Genomic DNA, 18,398 nt, shown 5'->3' with positions numbered 1-18,398 from the left:
GTTTGCATTGGCTGGCCTGGCTTCATTTAAAATATTGAAAACTGGCTTTTTTATTTCTGTGTGGCCACGCACGTGTTCCAGGTTCTTCCCATCCACCAGAGCTATCCGTCAGCATCAGGGCTGGAGCTAGCCAAGAGCATTAGATCATATGTTTGTGTGTTACAGATGTGGATTTGTAGGGCCTTGCCACTGTGGCTGTTTTAAAGCAGGTTAATCTCCCCAAGGGGAGGCTTAGCTTGTAGTGCTGCTTATGCATAGATGCCACCGTCCTTGGGCATCGTTGACTCATGCCAAAATAGCGACTGACACTCCCTCCTTCAGCTGGCTTACTTGGGAAGGGGATGTGCGCTAAGCAGACACGCACAGGGGGCTACTGGTCAGGTGCACCCAACAGCTCATTCCCTCTGAATGAGGAAGGAGATGTAAAGGCTTCCAGACCCTGGTTTTGAGCCCATTAAAAATAAGAAACGGTCCCACAGGCTCTTTGCATTTTGCCAATGCAGCATTCAGGGCTGCTGATGGCAGGTGAATTATTCACCAGGTGATGGCCCCCTCTGTGTTCCCATAGAAGGGTCTGACCAGCTGTCAGATGAGCAGCCAGCTTTCGTCCTTTCTGGTCTGCAGAGACTGAGCAAGGCTGAGTTCTCACTGCCAGCTGCTGTGTCCTCTCCCCGCAGAGCTGTGAACAGGGGCCAAAGGGTCGGTTCCACCTGCAGTGCCCAGGATTCATGCGTTCGAGAAATATTTTTTTAGCACCTGCTATGTGCCAGACACTGTTCTAGGCTTTGGGGCTAGAGCTGTGGAGTATAGTCAGTAATCCCAGTCTTCTTGGCATGAACATTCTAGAGCTGCAGGGGACAACAAACAAGATAAATATATGAATTCATACAAGTAGATAGCATGTTAGGTAGTAAGTACAGAGTTGGAAAGGAAAACAAGGAAAAGAATATGAAGTATTGGGGACACAGGAGTAAAATTTTGGATATGGTGGCCAGAGAAGTCTTCATAGAGAAGGGAACTTTTGAATCAAGGCAAAAAGGGGCTGAGGGCACAGGACATGTGGGTGCAGGGAAAGGCGTTCCAAGCAGAAGGAACAGCGTGGGCACAGGCTCTGAGGTCGGAGCAGGCTTGCGCGTCTGCTGGCAGAGGAGGCCCCTGTGGCTGCAGAGAGCGGGTAGGGAGGGGGAGAGACTGGATCCCGCAGCACCTTGCAGAGGATCACAAGGACGTTGTCGGCTTATCCGGGTGAGCAGGAACCATGGAGAGTGCTCGGAGAGGAGGGACCTGCTGCACAGCGGAGAGAGAATGGTCGGAGTCCAGTCCAGAGGCAGCTGCCCTGATGTGGGGGAGAGAGGAGGATGGCCTGGCCCGGGGAAGAGGGAGCAGAGGTCTGATGGTGGATGTACTTTGAAGTGAGAGCAGCAGACTTTGCTGATGTGCTGATGGATCGGGTGTGGGAACTGAAAGATGGGACCAAGGAGTAGCTAAGATTATTGCCTAAGTCACCAGAGGAAAGCGGAGGGGCTTTGGGAGGAGCAGGAGGGGGTGGAGCTCAGATGTGGGTGTGGCACTAGAGGGGTCTATTAGAGAGCCAGGTGACGTCATTGGGGGGACAGTTGTGGGTTATACAAAACCAGGGTTTGCCAAATTCCAGTCCTTCCCTCACCCCTCTGCAGTTTTCACCATAGCTGTGTGCCACCTGTACTATCGTTTACTTTTTTTTAATCAGCAGTAGTTATATTTTTAAAAAGAACAGGATTTCCACTACCCTAAAGGAGAAGCTGAGGTCACTTGCCCTGAGTAGAAGGAAACTAAACCGTACAACTAAATCTAAGCCAATACCGCCACCTGCCCAGAGTTCCGAGCAGGTGGCAGATCCACTCCCTGGGGATGTAGGGGACTGGTGGTATTCAGGACTTTCTCCTGGAGTTTATCAGAAGATATGAAAGGGAATCCCTTTCACACCAGTGGCATCCCTAGTGTTTGGTGATGAGACCCTGTGCCACCCCTGTCTCTGGAGTGCCCAGTAAAGTCACTTCTCAGATCACTAGGTAACACACTTCTGGGTCACCAGGGGACCATTCTGAGCCTCACTGAAGCCAAGAGCCAACCAAGGGCATAGGGACCTCTATGCACTTCCTCAGGACATTGTCACCACCTCCTATGTGGTATAACTGGAACAATTTGTGAGCATGAAACTTAACACTCTGACTCTTCGTTGGACAAGCCCGGGTTTGAGTCCTCACATGCCACCTTGCCAGCTATGCAGCCTTGACCAACAGTCATTCAAGTCCCCGAGCTCGGTTCCCTCTTCTGTAAAATGGGCCATTAGAAGAATTAAATGATACATGTCATATATCCAGCAATGATACATGTCATATACCACCCAATGACAGTCACCACTATTAGTAATTATCATGGCTATTATTGACATATGTCTTACTCCATTTTGTGCTTCTGTAACAGAATTCCACAGACTGGATGTTTTATAATGAACAGAAATATATTTGGCTCAGGTTCTGGAGGCTGGGAAGTCCAGATCAAGGGGCCACATATGGTGAGGGCCTTCATGCTGCGTCATACCATGGTCGAAGGCATCACATAGTGAGTGAAAGAGACAGACAGAGAGACAGAGAGACTGAACTTGCTTTTATAACAGACCCACTCTAGCAATAATGACATTAATCTATTCATGACGACAAAGACCTTATGACCTAATCATCTCTTAAAGGTCCCACCTCTGAACACTGTTGCACTGGGGATTAAGTTTCCAACATGTGAACTTTGCGGGACACATTCAAGCCATAACTACATATAGTGCCTCTACCCCAGGGATAAGTTGGAGCTGTGTCAACTACTCAGATATGTTAGGAGATTGGGACACCAATACCTTCGGAGGCCTGGTAGGTAATACGAGTAGGCAAAGTTGGTATAAGACTGTAGGGAGTGGTAGGGAGTGTGGCAAACTAGAGAACGCATGGTCTGCTTAATGCTATTTAAAGTCAACTTTTAAAAATCCACTGCACAAAGCACACACACACACACACACACACACACACACACATATCTGTGGACACAAACCAGTCTGGGCTCCTGAGTTATATGTAGACCTAATAGAGTAAGATGATATTTTGTTGTTAATTTAGCAGATACTTGTTGAGCACCCACTATGCCAGGCACAGTGCTAGGCTCAGGAATACGACAGTGAACAAGGCAGATGGAATCCCTGCCCTGGAGGAGCTGTCACAGTGAGGGCAGTGGGCAGCATGTCAATACGCGAAATAAAAATGACCTTTACATGCAAGAATAGTAACTGCTATGGAGAGAAATGAAGCAGTTTCAACAGGGGGCCATGGAAGGCCTCTCTGAGAGGGTGAAATCTGATCAGTGACCTGAAGGAGGGGCGAGGGGGCTGTGATCGGAGCAGTGAGAGCATCCCAGGCAGGGGCACGGCAAAGGTCGGGAGGCAGGAGGGTGGCCAGTGTTCAGTCCTGGGGCCTCAAAGGCATGACCTTGACATCTGAACTTGGGGTAAAACCTCAAGGTACAAGGAGCTGATGGGTGAGCAGAAGGTCTACCTGGGATCACATGGGACCAGTTCTCCAAGAATGACCCGAGGCTGATGAGGCACCCAGTTCTGCCCGACCCTGAGACCATGCCACAGCTCACTGTGCAAGCTCTGCTGAGTTAGTGCCAGCTGGTGAAGGGAGTCCTCCTAAGCCCACCTCCTCCACCCCGCCAGAGGGAGGCTTTGCACCTGGCAGAAACCCTAAAGTTGCCCAGCAGTTACAGCTGGACTCCGGCAGACTTCTCAGGAGGGTGTGTGGCCTCCATGACAGATGTTCTCAGAGTTCTGGGACCTGAGGATTCCTGCTCAATTCATAACACAAAACCTGTTCTCTCCTCCACTTGCCATGGGCAGCCTTGGCCAGGAGGCTCAGGAAGCACACCAGGTTCCAGGAGGAAATCACTTGTAAGACTGCCTGAGTGCTGGGTTCACAAGGGCAGGCTCCATTTCCTTCAGTCATTCAGTGAGGGTTTTTTTGTTTTGCTTTTCGGTTTTTGCTGGCTGGCTGGTATGGGGATCCGAACCCTTGACCTTAGTGTTATAATGCTACGCTCTAACCAACTGAGCTAACCAGCCACCTCCTCCAGTAAGTTTTTACAGAGCAGCCATGAAATGTCCTTTGGAGGGAATGCCTCCTGGATTGACCATAGCTCTCAGTCCAGACGGAGAGGCAGACCATGGACAAGCGAACCCAAAAATGAGATCATTTCAGAAGGAAGTCAGTCAAGCAGGGGTTCCTCCAGATCTGGAGATCGGCCAGGCCTGCCTGAGGAAGTGACCTGGGATTCGAGATCTGAATGATGGGCTTGGCCTACCAAACAAAGCAGAGTCTTGGGAAGACAATCCCAGGCAGAGGTGATAGCAAGTGCAAAGATCCTGGGGCAGGAATGAGCTTGGAATATCTGAGAAATGACAAGGCCACTGTAGGCAAACCGAGGTGAGTAGGATGAGGTGAGACAGGGAGCTGGTTTGGTGGGAGAAGGTCGTGAACAGTCTTTCAGGCCGCAGGAAGGAATGTGGGTTTTATTCTGAGTGCAATGGGAAACTACTGAATGATTTTAAGCAGTGAAGAGGTATGATCTATGTTTGCCTTGGGGAATCTCCAGCTCTATTTGGCAGAAAGATGGGATAAAAGAGCCATATAAATCTCCTTTTCATTCTTAGCCCTTAGGGACAGAAGCTAAGGTGGTCTGATTAGTTGTTTTCCCATCTCCAGGGGGTTGCTAGGTGACTGGGATTGCAGCTTTTGGGCAAGAACCTCAAATGCCTGTTAGACCCAGTATTGGTTTCCTGCTGCTGTCCTAACGAATGACCACAAACTGGGTGGCTTAAAACAACAGGTTTACTTTCTCACAGTTCTGGAGGCCAGAAGTCCAAAATCAAGGTGAAGGCAGGGCTGTGCTTCCTCTGAATATTCTGGGGGAGAATCCATCCCTGCCTTTTCCAGCATCTGGAAGGCTCCAGGATGCGTGTAGATGGATCACCCCAGTCTCTGCCTCTCTCTGAACATGGCCTTCACCTCCGTGTCTGTGTGTCTTATCTTCTGTTTCCTGTATGGACACTTGTCATTGGATTTAGGGCACACCCAAGTAATCCAGAATGATCTCATCTCAAAATCCTTAATTTAATTATATCTGCAAAGACCTTTTTTCCAAATAAGGTCACATTCACAGGTTCCAGGGGTTAGGACATGGTCATGTCTTTTTGCGGGGCAGGAGCACCATTCAACCCACTACAGACCCTAAGAACTACAAGGAAAAGGGAAAAAACAGGATGGCCATAGAAAGAAGAGAAACAGGACTTCCATGGAATATTTCCATTAAGCCTCCTAAGTGTTTGGGTACTGACCATAGTGTGCAATTATGCAACGCCTCCCCACACATTTGTTGAATACCTACTGTGTGTCACAGCTCTGATGATGCCACAGGTTCAGCATTGAGCAAAGCCTGCGGCTTTGCCCTTGTGTCCCCCACACGCAGTAGGGCTCCCACACCCATTCGTTGCCTTCCTTCGTAAGTGCCTTAGTCTGCATCTAGCATCATGGAGAAACAAGGAAGCCGTGCTAGCTGGTGTGTAGCTTAAGTCCTCACAACACATGCAGCCGGAGCGATAAGCGCTCAGGAGAACCAGAAGCCAGATGATCCCAGGAGGCTCCCAGAAGAGCTGCGGCTAGACCAATGGGTTAGATCTGGGGGGAGGTGGGAAGTACGTTCCAAGCTTGCAGAACAGAGTGGACAAAGAAGGCAAGGCGGCTCATGCCACTTCAGAGCATCCTGGCTGAGAAGTGCTCAAGAGAAGGCTGGCTGGGGGTGGCAGGACCAGATTTCAATGAGAGTGAACAATTCTTGGGAATGTTCAAAACAAAACAAAGTCTAATCCTCTCTCAGTTTACATGGTGGTTGCTTTCCAAAAAAATTAAAAAATCAGTAACATCAGTGCCCTGCAAAGAAGTCCTTCTGTTTATATGTAAAACACTTTGATTCTGGGCTCAGATCATTTATGAACAGGTTTTTACTACCCCCATGTGAGTGTCCAGTGGGGGGATACTTCCAGATTGTGCAGGACCATTCCGCAGTGCAGTGGTGGCCCCTGCCCACGAATGCCATCAGTGCCCCATCCCCCCCCCCCCGTATCCTCCCATAGATTTCTAAAGCGTGCCCAGCTCCGGGCATGGTGCCGCCTGTTGAGAACCACTGGGTGTGGGTCCCTGCGGGGCCTCCCGGCCGCGGCTCACCCCGCCTGTGCTTGCAGGTTCCATGCAGGTGATGAACAAGACCCGGCGCATCATGGAGCAGGGCGGGGCGCACTTCGTCAACGCCTTCGTGACCACGCCCATGTGCTGCCCCTCACGTTCCTCCATCCTCACCGGCAAGTACGTCCACAACCACAACACCTACACCAACAACGAGAACTGCTCCTCGCCCTCCTGGCAGGCGCAGCACGAGGGCCGCACCTTCGCCGTGTACCTCAACAGCACCGGCTACCGCACAGGTGAGGGGCGGCCGGGGTGGGCCCGGGGCCCCCGCTAGTGCCAGCTGCTGTCCTCGCCTGAGCATCTCTAGGTGTGGTCCACGCGGCGGGGGTGCCCACGGTGATGCCAGGTAGTGCGTAGCATAACTGCAGACTTGTGCGTTTATTTCCAGGTGTATTTGAAAAATGCAGACTTATGTGCCGAGAGTATCCATATAAAGTGAACTTTTCGAAGGAATATGAGTTATCCGAAAAAAGTGAATCCATTTCAGATGCGACTTATAATACAGAGAGGCCACAGTGGACCCAAGCCTGAGTTTGTGTTCTCTGTTAACTGTTATTAAAGCCACTGAGGACTGTTTTGTTGACTTTGGACCAGCGACAGGGCAGAAGGTTCCAGAAGAACATTGGGGTGGGGGATGGGAATTAATATGGGTGTGGAAATGGAGAGGGAACAGATGTGGGGACTGTATGGCCGCTCTCTACATGGCAGTAACCAGGATGGGGCAGTGGTTGAGATGGCGTGGACTGCGGGCGGTGTTGGCAGTGTCGCAGCCTGGGTGGAGAGCCAGCCCGGTTCCTGTGTGTTTATCTTGCTGCAGGTCCTTTGGTGGGTTCTGAAGGCTCACCTGCCAGGCTGGTTGCCTGAAGGAGAGATGAAATTCCAGTACAGTCGCTGTCTCCAGCACCATTGCAAAATCCTCCAAATTCAATTAATTTAACTCTCTCATTAAAAATAAATAAATAAATACTACCCACCTTGGGGAAGGAGTGGAGGCAGTTGTGAAATGAAATATTGTGGCTTAGATGTTGCAACCCCAGGAAGTTGCATCCAAGTGACTATGGGTTTGTTCGGGGGAGGGGAGTGACAAGGAAAGGACGGACAGATGCCTCCTTCAGCTTGGTTCACAGCTGGGCAGCTTGCTCTCAGAGACACAGTGTGGGCTGGCAAAGGCACTTTGGAGCATGCTGGTAAGGCGTGTCTTCTTACAGACTCACCCACTGCCCGAATCCCCTAGAAAGTGGGCCCAGAGAGCTAGGAAAGCCTCGTTCCAATACACGGGCAGTTCATCAGGCATGCCATTGTGTGAAAGCATAACCCTGGTGGTTCCTGGGTCTCTGCAGAAAGCCACGTGTGTCAGAAGTTACCGTGGGCCACCACCCTAGATGGTTAGGCGGGCCTGGATGTCGCTGGCGGAAGCAGGACCAGTGGTACCTCCAGCAGGTCCAGAAAGTATAACCATGCCTGCTCGGAGTTGCCAACCTTCAAATGTTTTTAAATCTGAATTTTTAGGTGAAATCTCCTGATTTTTAAAAATGCTGGCAAAACTCAAATTTGTCTGAGGGCTGGGTGTGGCTTACAGATCCCCTTTTACCGCCTCTGGCTGATAGGTCTGTATAGAAACCATTAGCTTGAGTGCCAAAGGAGGACCCTTAAAGTGTTCTCATCAACCCCCTTATTTGACAGCCAAGGCAATTGCAACCCAAAAAGGAGATTTTTCCCAGAGTCGTAAAATAAGGTGACTGTGGCATAATCCAAATGGGAACCAAGACCATGGGAATTAAGAGGGGGCATGGAAATCGTGTCACTCAAATTGACATTTTGGGGCTCAAAGTGAGAGCTAAAGCCTAGAGTTTCAAAATCATATAGGGGACACAAGAAAAGGAGCCATCTCAAAACTGATTGCTCAAACTGTATCCTTGAATTTACACAAATCACTGAAAATCGGTCTCCCCAAAGAAATTTCATTCAATTATGCTTAATTATTATACCCTCAATGAAGATTGGAAGCATAATGTCAAATGTGAATAGCCATACACACAGACCATTTATATATTTTGTAAAACTGCCATTGAGAATTTTATACATTATATTTAGAATGTTCCTCTCTTCAAGAAATCCCATTCCAACCTTATTTTCAGAACTGAGGATCCTGAAAACATCTCTTTACTCTGATGAACTTATCTGTTCCTGGGTATTAAATAACAAGAGCTGCAAACCTTCATACTTTCCCTCTTTGCCCTGGCAGCTAGGAAGCTCAGATTTGAGCATGTATTAAATTGCTATTTAAAGTAAAAACATTTTAAAGATCCCACTGCATGATATTAGTTATACTAATTGGTGTCAATTGATTAAGAAGATGACCAAAAACACTACAGTGAATTCAGAATCCCTTTTAGATTAATTCCATTTGTATAACACATATTAGAATATATAGATAGTAAATTTTTAATCCCCAAGGACCTAAGGTCATTGGCTCCTGCTGGGTCTTAAGCCACATTAAACCATATATCCATGTGTGCATCTAGGGAAGCTGGTTGAGTTGGATTTAAGATTTGCTATGTATGTGAGATACCCAAGATATCAACTGTTTATTACTCCGTCAATTAAAATTCCATGCTGCTTTGGTGGCCCAGCTCCATGAATTGGTTAGACACTGACTCTATTTCTCCTTATTTCCCATTGGTGAGAAACAAGTCACATGGTCGCAAAGGAGCCTGGGAAATGTAGTCTTTATTCTGGGTGGTCATTTCCCCAACTGAAAATTACTTTACTATGGGAGAAGAAAACAGATACTGAGGGGAAATTAAATCTCAACCACAGTAACAATTTCTTAGCCATTTGCATTTGTGATACCCTTTTGGATACAGGAGGTCAGCCTGAACTGAGGAAGACTTACTGGAAAAAACGTTACTGAAATGGGCCAACATTTTGTAATAAATAGTGCTTTTTTAAAAAATTTTTATTGAATCATAACTGATTATACATATTTTGGGGGTTCAACGTTGACATATGTTGATCAAATCAATATTACTAGCAAATATATTGTTACAAATCGTACTTATTCTCTATGCCCCTTGTCCAATCTCTCCCCATCCCCTCTCCCTCCCCCCGCCACCAACTACCCTAGATTTCTTCTCTCCTTCTGAAAGAGTAATGTTTACTCTGTTGATTTGTTGCCTAGATGATCTGTCCAATAATGAGAGGTGTGTTCAGGTCCCCCAATATTATCGTAGAGCAGATACTTCTTCTGTCACTCTGGAATGGGCTTTGTGGTCTCTGCTGGTGACTCCCCTTGTGTCAATGCACTCCAGTGGCTGGTGGACCATCTGCATGGTGGTCGTGGCATCTAGCCGCTTTTGTGGCAGCCATGGTTATTCTGGTGGCTGTGGTGGGCCTCCCACCTGGAGGTGATGTTTTTGGCATGCTCCTTGGTGTTGGCGGTGTGCCTGGATGTGGGTGAGGTGTCTGGTCCCCGACTCAATGCCCCAGGTCCCCAGGCAGGCCCCAAGGCACTGGAGGTGTGCCAGGGCTGGAACTAATTTTTTACCCTTTGCTTACTTCCAAAATGGGAGCACTTCCTGTGGGGACCAGTACTTGAGCTCTGTGGTTGAGCTAAATTGCTGCTTTGCTGCTGATTCCCTAGGGAAGGCTTTTTGTGCAGCTCAGGTTTTAATGGTTGACTTTTAGGTACTTCTGGCTATTCTGAGACCCAGTGTACCTGGGTTGTGTAGAAACTCTGATCTGGGCCCAAGTCTTTTCATCAAACTGCACCCCATGCAATTCTGTATTCCTGACCAGTCTCCTCTGAGTGGTCCTTCGCTGGTTGAGATGCCAATCAGCTGTCCTTGCTGTGCCCCAGTGTTCCCCCAGTGGGCCCATCTCCCCCACCACCCGTGCTGCAAACACTTCTCATGGGACAGGCTGTGCACTGGTCCCTTGCAATGACTCACTGGCCTCTGAGTGGCTCCTTTTTTTCAGTTGTTGTGGCTCCTTGCTCCTATATGGTCCATGGGAGCCCTATAAGTGGTCTTGCTGGCCTGGGGGCCACCAAGGCCCTCTTCTCCCCTGCTGCCTCCAAGCAACTTCATCCGAAGGGCAGGGCTGTGGCTTTTGCTGGCTCCTGCTCCATGCACTCAGCAGCTCCAACCTTAAAGTGACCACAGCACTAAATGGTCAGAGCGGTTTTCTCTTTCATCGTGGCTTCTCCTGCGTTCATGCACTCCACAGGTCTCTCCTCCCCTTCCCCTGAGCTCAGGTGGCCCCAACTTGGCTGTTGTTGCTTTTTTATAGTTGTAAATTTGTTGATTTGTGGGAGAGAGTGACACTGGGGACTGTCTATTCCACCATCTTGACCAGAAACCCTAAATAGTGCTTTTTTTAAAAAAAAAAAAAAAAAAAAAAAAAACAGTTCATGATGAAATAAAGAGTACTTTTAATGTATTTAGTTAGGTATTTTATCCTGAAAAATGAAACTACAATTTTTTTTTAATAATGTTACTTTATGTTACATCTAAACATATTCAACAAAGGTTATGTTATAATTGTAACCAAGGGGTTATTTTGTTTGTTTTTTGGACAGCTGGCTGGTATGGGAATCCGAACCCTTGACCTTGGTGTTATCAGCACCACACTCTACCAGCGAGTACAATTGGAAGGAGTACAATTTGCCCAACAATTTAAATGATAGTCCAGTGTGAGATCCTTTACTTCACCTTTAATTTTCATAGCACATTCATAAAAGGTCATTTTTGCAAAAGTATTTGAGGATTTGATCAATTTTTCTAAGGGCCTCTTTTAATCTTTTGACTTCTCCTGTGAAGTGCTTATTATTCTATCATCCTTCAGTAGTCTCTTCTTCAGTTGTCTCCTAGACCAGATTATTATTTATCAGTGGATTTGTGTGTGTTTCAAGCTGTCCTGCAGCATCACTGTAATTAATTCCACAAACCCCTGCATCTCTTAAAAGCTTTGCCTTTTCACTTGCAATCATCCTGCTTTGTTTGCCTCGTGTTTGCAATAGAGATTGACAAAGGATGAAGTGAGAGATGCTAAGTTTAAGCAGGATAAATATCAATTTGTTAATGGATATTTCTATGTATGGCTTCTTATAACTTTGGGGACTTGGAGCTCAGATATGAATACCCCTGAAATGATAAATTGCATGCTAGGTTTTTATAAAATGTACTTAGTCATCCTGTAACATATTTCAGCAGTTGAAACTGCCTGGTGCCCTAACTGTGCTCACTTATAAACCCACAAGTCAAAGTTATATAGTGTTATCAGAATGAATCACCTCCTGGCTCTTTGCAGAGTGGTTGAGAGCATGACCTTTGCCTAGGTTCGAATCTGGACTCTGCTACTTTCTGGTTGGGTGAACTTGGACAAGTTATTTAACTTCTGTGTCTTGGTTACCTCAACCACGGATAATAATATTACTTAGCTCATACGATTTTGTGAAGATTAAATATGTTAGAACAGTGTCTGGTTCTAAGCCCATAAGCAATTTAGTGATGATGGTGATGACGGTGATAATGATTTGCACAAGTAGCATAGCATCACACAGCCCTCCTCAGGCCAGCGTTCTGGTGAATGTCACAGTAAGTAGCACACATGGGTCAAAGCATGGCAGCCATGCTCAACTTCTCTGGTAATCAGCAAAATGCAAAATGCAGATGGACGCCATCAGTGCACTGTCCTGTCTCACCCGTTACCACAGCAAATACAAGAGATCCCTCACACCAAATGTTGGTGAGGATATGGGAAAACAGGAGGTCACATGCAGTAGTGGTAGGAATGCAAATTGGCCCCTCCACCTTGAAGAGCAATTTGCCATTTCTGGCAAAGCTGAAAATGTGCATCTCCTTCCATTTGGCAATTCTACTGTAGCTCCGTACGCCTCAATTCTGAGGTGATAGGTAAGTTCTGCTTGAGCAAGGGAGGGCACTACCCGGCCACCCTGTTTGCTCATGAAGATGTGTGATACTCGTAGCCAGTGACTGCCTTCAGATCCAAGGGACAGAAACTCCAATGCAACTGGTTTTGACAGGACATTGAAATTTTTGCTCCCTAAATTGAAAAGATATACAGGGGAGTTTTAGGCAAAGTCAGATTCCATGGTTTAACAGTGTCACGATTGTATCGTAAGGCTCCAGGTCTCAAGGTGGTGGCTGGCTCTTCCAGGGGTTCTGTGCCTCTTCGTGCATATCCAGCAGAGGCGAGAGAACATCTTTTCCCAGAATACTAAAGTCGTGAGATTCTTTCTGATTGGACCAGCTCAAGTCACATGCCAGCCCATGAAGCAGTCACCATGGAGAGCACGTGGACTGCACTAATTAGCTTAGCTTGGGTCACCTGTTCCTGGAGCAGCAGGTGCAGTCTCTTCCCCACCACCACCACCATCTGGATCCCCAAACAGAAATCGAGGGCTGTTGGGAAGGATAAGGAGGAAAAGAATACGGGAGTGGCAATCACAAATTTGCACCACACCACTTTTGACAAAATGAATAAACAAAACACAACCGTTTCCAGCCCTCTCTGGTGAATTGGGCTGGAGTGCCCATTTTCTTCTCATCGGGGTGACACCTTTCTCATTCCACGTTGCCATCCAAATGTGGCAGTTCTGAGGTGGTTTCCCTGCCCAGTTTCTGGCATCTGGTACAGACTTTTGTAGAGGTGGTGGTGAGCCTTTTCATCATGTTCTAGAATGTGCTGGGGGTGTGAGGAGCACTCCCCTCAGTACAAGCCCGGGCTCTGCCAGGGCTCCCAGCTGCAGCCTGTTTGGGGATCTAGCCCTGAGCACCCCAATTATTTTCACTCTTCTTCTCACACAGAGCTGGGGAGGGAAATCAGCTGAGGACCTGGACTTGGCCATCAACCTGGGGCAACCACCTCTCTAGGGGATGGGGGCTCTGGGTCCTGACGCCTGCCATGGCAGGACACGTGGGGTGTCAGTGGAAGCCACGGAAGGGGGGCGGGGGGTGCACGCGATTTGTTCCCTCCCCACGCCCAGAGTGGTTTCAAGGACACAAAGGCTCTGCTCAAGTCGCTTTCCTCTGGAAGTTCCAGGACCTCAGCCTCGCACCCCCTCTTTCCCTGCCACTCTGGATCTGCTCTTAGCCCCTTGCCCTGAACCCCGCAGCCGCTGCTGACTTGATATCTCCTCTCAGGTCTCCCCCGCATGTTCAACCCGACTTCCCAATCTTGTCTCTCCCCTCCGGTGCCTCTGACAGGCTTTCTCTTGGTGACTACAATTTTCTAGTCACTTAGGCAAAAACCCTGGCGTCATTCTTGATTTTTTTCCTTCCTTTCATGCACCGTGATCAATACATCCTTAAACCCCGTCAGCTCTACCTTCAAAATATGCCCACAGTCCCTCTCAGTGGCCACCACTTTCACCTCCACCGCCACTGTCCCTGCCTGCACTGGTCCAGTTTTCTCCTGGTCTCCCATCTTCAACCCTCGCCCACCGTGGTCTGTCCTCAGCACAGCGGCAAGAGGGGACCTGTCAAAACCTACATCGGATGCTGTTTCTCCTCTGCACAGAGCCCTCTGTGGCTCCCACCTATTCAGGGTAGAAGCCCCACAGCCACCTCTGGGTCCCAGTGATCTGTCCCTTCCATCCATCCCCTCTTGGCCTCCTGGCCTCCCGTTCTCCCCTCGGTCACTCCACCCAGCCACAGCGGCTCCTGTTTCTTGAACAATCAGCAATGCCTGGCACGTGCCCACCCGGGGGCCTTTGCACCTGCTCTTTCTTCTCTGGAAACTTCTCCACACCTGCGAGACCTGCCAGCTTACTTTGCTCGGGTCTTCGCTCCAACATCACCTCCTCAGAGAAGCCTTCTTTTACTATCCCATTGCCCCACTATCTCTTACCCACTGTATTTTCCTTCAGAGTCCTTGTTGCCACTTGGCATGTGTCTGCCTATTTGCTGATTGTTCATCCTCCCGTGTTAGATAAATTATGTCTCTGGCTCCCCCTCCCTGTGCTCCTTACCCTGGTTCGTACTTTCTTTATCCATCTCTGGCCCATTCCACCCCTGACCATATGTCCGCCCATTGATCTTGCTGATTGTCTCACTTCTAAAATGCTGCTCGTTTGTTCTGTCCCCTCCTGTGTCCCCGTGCCTATTATGTGCTCATCTTCACAGGATGAGGGGATGAATCGGCACCATCCCTCCAGGGCCAGCAGCCCACCTGCCCCCGCTTCTCTGTCCTCCTTTCTCTCTGCCCCCACCACCTTGTCCCTTCCGCACACACGGAGGAGAGGACTTATTTCTGGGTCACCTTCCCCGGACCCCTGATGCAGCTGTCCCTGCTTTTACAATGGCGGCCTTCTCTTGGCTTGGCCTTTCTCCTGGTTCTGCCGCCTGCCCTCCTCCTCTCCCCTTGTGCACATAAGAGCGCACACACACACGGCTCCCTTCTTCCCTCGGTCCAGCTGCCCCTCATCCGCCCATCTGCCTGCCCCTCAGCGGCCCATGGGTGTGATGTGACAGCAACATCTCCATTCACCCCGTGGATATGGCCACCTCCAGCAGCATGGGCCTTCCCGTCCCTCTGTCTGCTCCGAGGGCGCGCCCTTCCCCACCATGGAAGTCCAGTCGTGGGCTGGGGTTGCGCAGCCCCACGCAGGGCCCAGGCTGGCCCAGGGCGTCCTCAAGAAGCTCAGATTTGTCACTTCCAGGTATATCTTCAAGCTGAATGTCTTTAAACTCTAATTTAATCATCTGTCCTTTTCTCCGAGACCTTCAAGTTTCAAAGTAAGTGCGGCACATGTTTTGAGCAGGAGTCCAGAGAATTAGGCTCTGCTTCTAGCTCCCTTGTGACCTTGAGCCGAGACCCTGCCCTCTCTGGGCCTTAGTTTCCCCATCTCTCCAGCAGTATTGCAACACCTATGCATGAATTACCCAATGCTCAAGATAAGACACCACCCTGAGGGTCATGGGTCCAGTGCCCACAGCCCGGGAGGAGAGGTTCCCTGGGCAGTGAGAGGAAGTGGCCACTTGCAGAGAGGAAGCAGGCTGGGGGTGCTCTCCCCGCCTTTTCAGCACTGGGTGTGGGCTGATGGGGCAAGACTCCTATTGGTATCCAGCCAGCACCCTCTCTGTCCCAGCCCCTTAGATGGTATATTCATGTCTTAGGGCAGCAGTGACAAAGTACCACAGGCCAGGTGGCTTAAAAGTCACTTAATCTCTGACACTTCTGGAGGTCAGAAGCCCAGCATCAAGTGTCAGCAGGGCCAGGCTTTTTCTGAAGGCTCCAAGGGAGAATCCTTCCTGCCCCTTCCAGCATCTAGTGGCTTGCTGGAAATCTTGGCCTCCGCCTTCATGTGGCCTTCTTCCCGTGTGTGTCCCTCTCTTCACGTGGTCCTCTCTCTGTGAGTCTGTGCCCAGATTTCCCTCTTATAAGGACACCAGTCACGGATTGGAGTACAACCTAATTCAGTATGACCTGATCTGAACTCGATTACAAAGACCGTATTTCAAATAAGGTCACATTCACAGGTACCTGGGGTAAGAACTTGATCATAAATTTAAGGGGACACAATTCAGCCCACAGCACTTGGGTTCTTACATGCATTAACTTCCAATAAGGCTGCAGAGCCTTGATGTTAAACGGGAGCAAACCCCGCAGGCAGCAGGAACTGAGCAGACCAGCGCCCTCCCCCTCCACTGCCTGGGTTGTGGTCCTAAGTGTGGAACCGCATGGCCACCCAGCCATCAGCCCCGTGAGACTCTTCCCACTCCAAGTGTTGGCTTCACTCAGAGAACATCTAACATCAGTGGGCATTAGAATGACTGTGGGGGTTAGAATAAAAGTGAGGGGAAGAGTGTGATGGGTAAGTACATAAACCCTATCAACCAGGCTCAGGAGGCTTTGAGGGAGTTTTAAGGGTAAGTGTGATCCTTTGCAGTCCTCTCCTGGGTGCTAGCTGCGGCTCCCCTGAACATTCTGGCAGGGGTTAGACTAGAGGCGCAGGGTATGATTGTCGCTAGCCACGGGGAGCTATTTAACTTAAATTAATTAAAATTAAATCAAATTAAAATATCAGTTTCTCAGGCGCACTAGCTACATTTCAAGTATTCAACAAGCACACATGGGTACCGTATTGGATGGTGCAGATACAGAATGCTTGCAGAAGGGTCTGCTGAATAGCGTGAGAACAGAGCCTAATTCAAGCGAAATCTGGGTTTTTTTGGTGGGGTGCACATAAACCTCTGGGAACAAACTAATAACGACAGTGATAAAAATGCTGGTTATTATTATCAAGTTTTTACCATGCACCAGACTATGTGCCGAGTGCTTTACGTGATTTGTCTTATTTAATCCTAGTGGTGGGTCTGCTCCCCCTCATTATTCCTGTGTTTATTCCCCCTCACAGCCCCCAGCACCTTGATCTGTCTTCCCAAACCTTCCCAATCATCCAGGGTCTTGAGTCAGGGTCTCGGGATCCAGGGGCAGCTACACAGGAGCCATTCTGGGGCCTGTCTGCAGACAGGTGCCCGTTCTCTGAGCATCCAGCACCATCCCTTCAGCCAGGAGATCACACGGCAAGCACTTTCAGAATCCATGGATGCCATCGCAGGGGAGATGAGAGAAGGCAGGCAAGGGGGGTCTTGTTCTCTGCCCTGCCCATGTGACCCTTTTCTAGCCTAGGGACACCCAGCTCGAATATGAGCCATGCCAGGCAGGTGACAGGCAGCAGAGGGGCAAAGCTGAGCAGGAAAGGGGGCCCAGTTTTCAAATGTGGACTATTAACTCTACTCTCTAAAAATATGTAACCGAAAACACAAAGCATGCTACAGCAAACACCTGTGGGATGGATTCAGCCCATGGACCATGGATTTGCAAGCTTTTCTCTGACCTCTCAGGTTCTCAAGGGAGCATACCGCCCTCTAGGGGTTAAAATCTGTGAAGCGTTTCTGGTGGTGGTAAAGGTTGGGGGATACATCTGGCTCTCTGGGGACAGGGACTTTCATGTGTTGCTCTGCACACTACCCCAATTGCCTTGCATTCCATGTTGCTCCTGGGCTTTCTGCTAAATCATTCATATGGGTGAATTATTTTACGTTTACTGTTATCTGAGCCTTGACCTAAGTCTATTTTATATATAAATACTGAACATTTTTTTGCAGTTTTGGGGGGGGTTTTTTTTGACTAGTAAGGGGATCACAACCCTTGGCTCGGTGTCCACACCACGCTCAGCCAGTGAGCGCACCAGCCATCCCCATATAGGATCCGAACCCACGGCCTCGGCGCTACCAGCGCCACACTCTCCTGAGTGAGCCACGGGGCCGGCCCTTTGCAGTTTTAATATACCCTGAATTTCTCAGGGAATGTACACAGTAAGAAAATGGAGATATACTTGAATGCAAAACTTTTCCAAGAGTTATTCTTTATTTCTGAAAATGCCATCCCTGATGGCAGTGCCACCCAAGGTAATTGAATTGCAAATGTCACATGCCCACCCAGCCACATTTGTAGCCGTCACACTTGCAGTGAATCTGTGTCTAGGTGCAAGCATCTAACTACTCCATCATGTCTTCTTGAAGGATGTGGTCAAGAAATTTCATATTGAAATTTTTCTTTATTATAAATTACTTTCCTTTTATTTTTCTTGTAGATTGCAGTTAGAGCATTATATTGATTTTTTGGAAATGATGTGCATAGGTAGATTTTGTTTCCTATAAATTTCCTTTCAGGAAAATAAGGGAGCTTTACAAAATATTTGTCATAGAAGTGGGACATCAGGCTAATGGCATTGAGAATAGCTCTGAAGGATCAGGTTAGTGTCAGATTCCTCTGAGGTGATAATTAAATATCCATTGATTGACAGTCTTCTCAGGCCTGGTTCTAAGGGTCTGTTGTGGGTTTTCTCTCTTTTCTCTGTTTCATCCTTCTGGACAAAACCACACTTAAAAAGGGGTTTAAGCTACAGCTCATCCTGATGATGACTCAGCCCGGAATAAAACCTGTCACTAAAGCTGGGGAGGGCCCTCCATACCCAGCTAATTGAGTTTCCAGGAAATGAATGGGCCCTGTCCTCATTTGCTGGAGCTGCATGATCCTCGCAGG

At 48.7% G+C, this 18,398-nt stretch overlaps 1 protein-coding gene across 1 annotated transcript in view; it reads left to right on the top strand.

Moving 5' to 3' along the window:
* The window catches only part of SULF2 (sulfatase 2), a 90,707-nt gene that overhangs the window by 14,327 nt on the left and 57,982 nt on the right, over positions 1–18,398 (top strand). Inside the window, exon 2 of the mRNA XM_063091715.1 lies at positions 6,320–6,559. Coding sequence (XP_062947785.1) covers positions 6,320–6,559 — 240 coding nt within the window. The remainder of the gene's footprint in view (positions 1–6,319; positions 6,560–18,398) is intronic.

The sequence above is a fragment of the Cynocephalus volans genome, chromosome 1 (assembly GCF_027409185.1).
Source record: "Cynocephalus volans isolate mCynVol1 chromosome 1, mCynVol1.pri, whole genome shotgun sequence".
NCBI classification, from domain to species: Eukaryota; Metazoa; Chordata; class Mammalia; order Dermoptera; family Cynocephalidae; genus Cynocephalus; species Cynocephalus volans.
The sequence above is the reverse complement of the archived record's forward strand: the minus strand, read 5'-3'. Positions and strand labels throughout refer to the sequence as shown.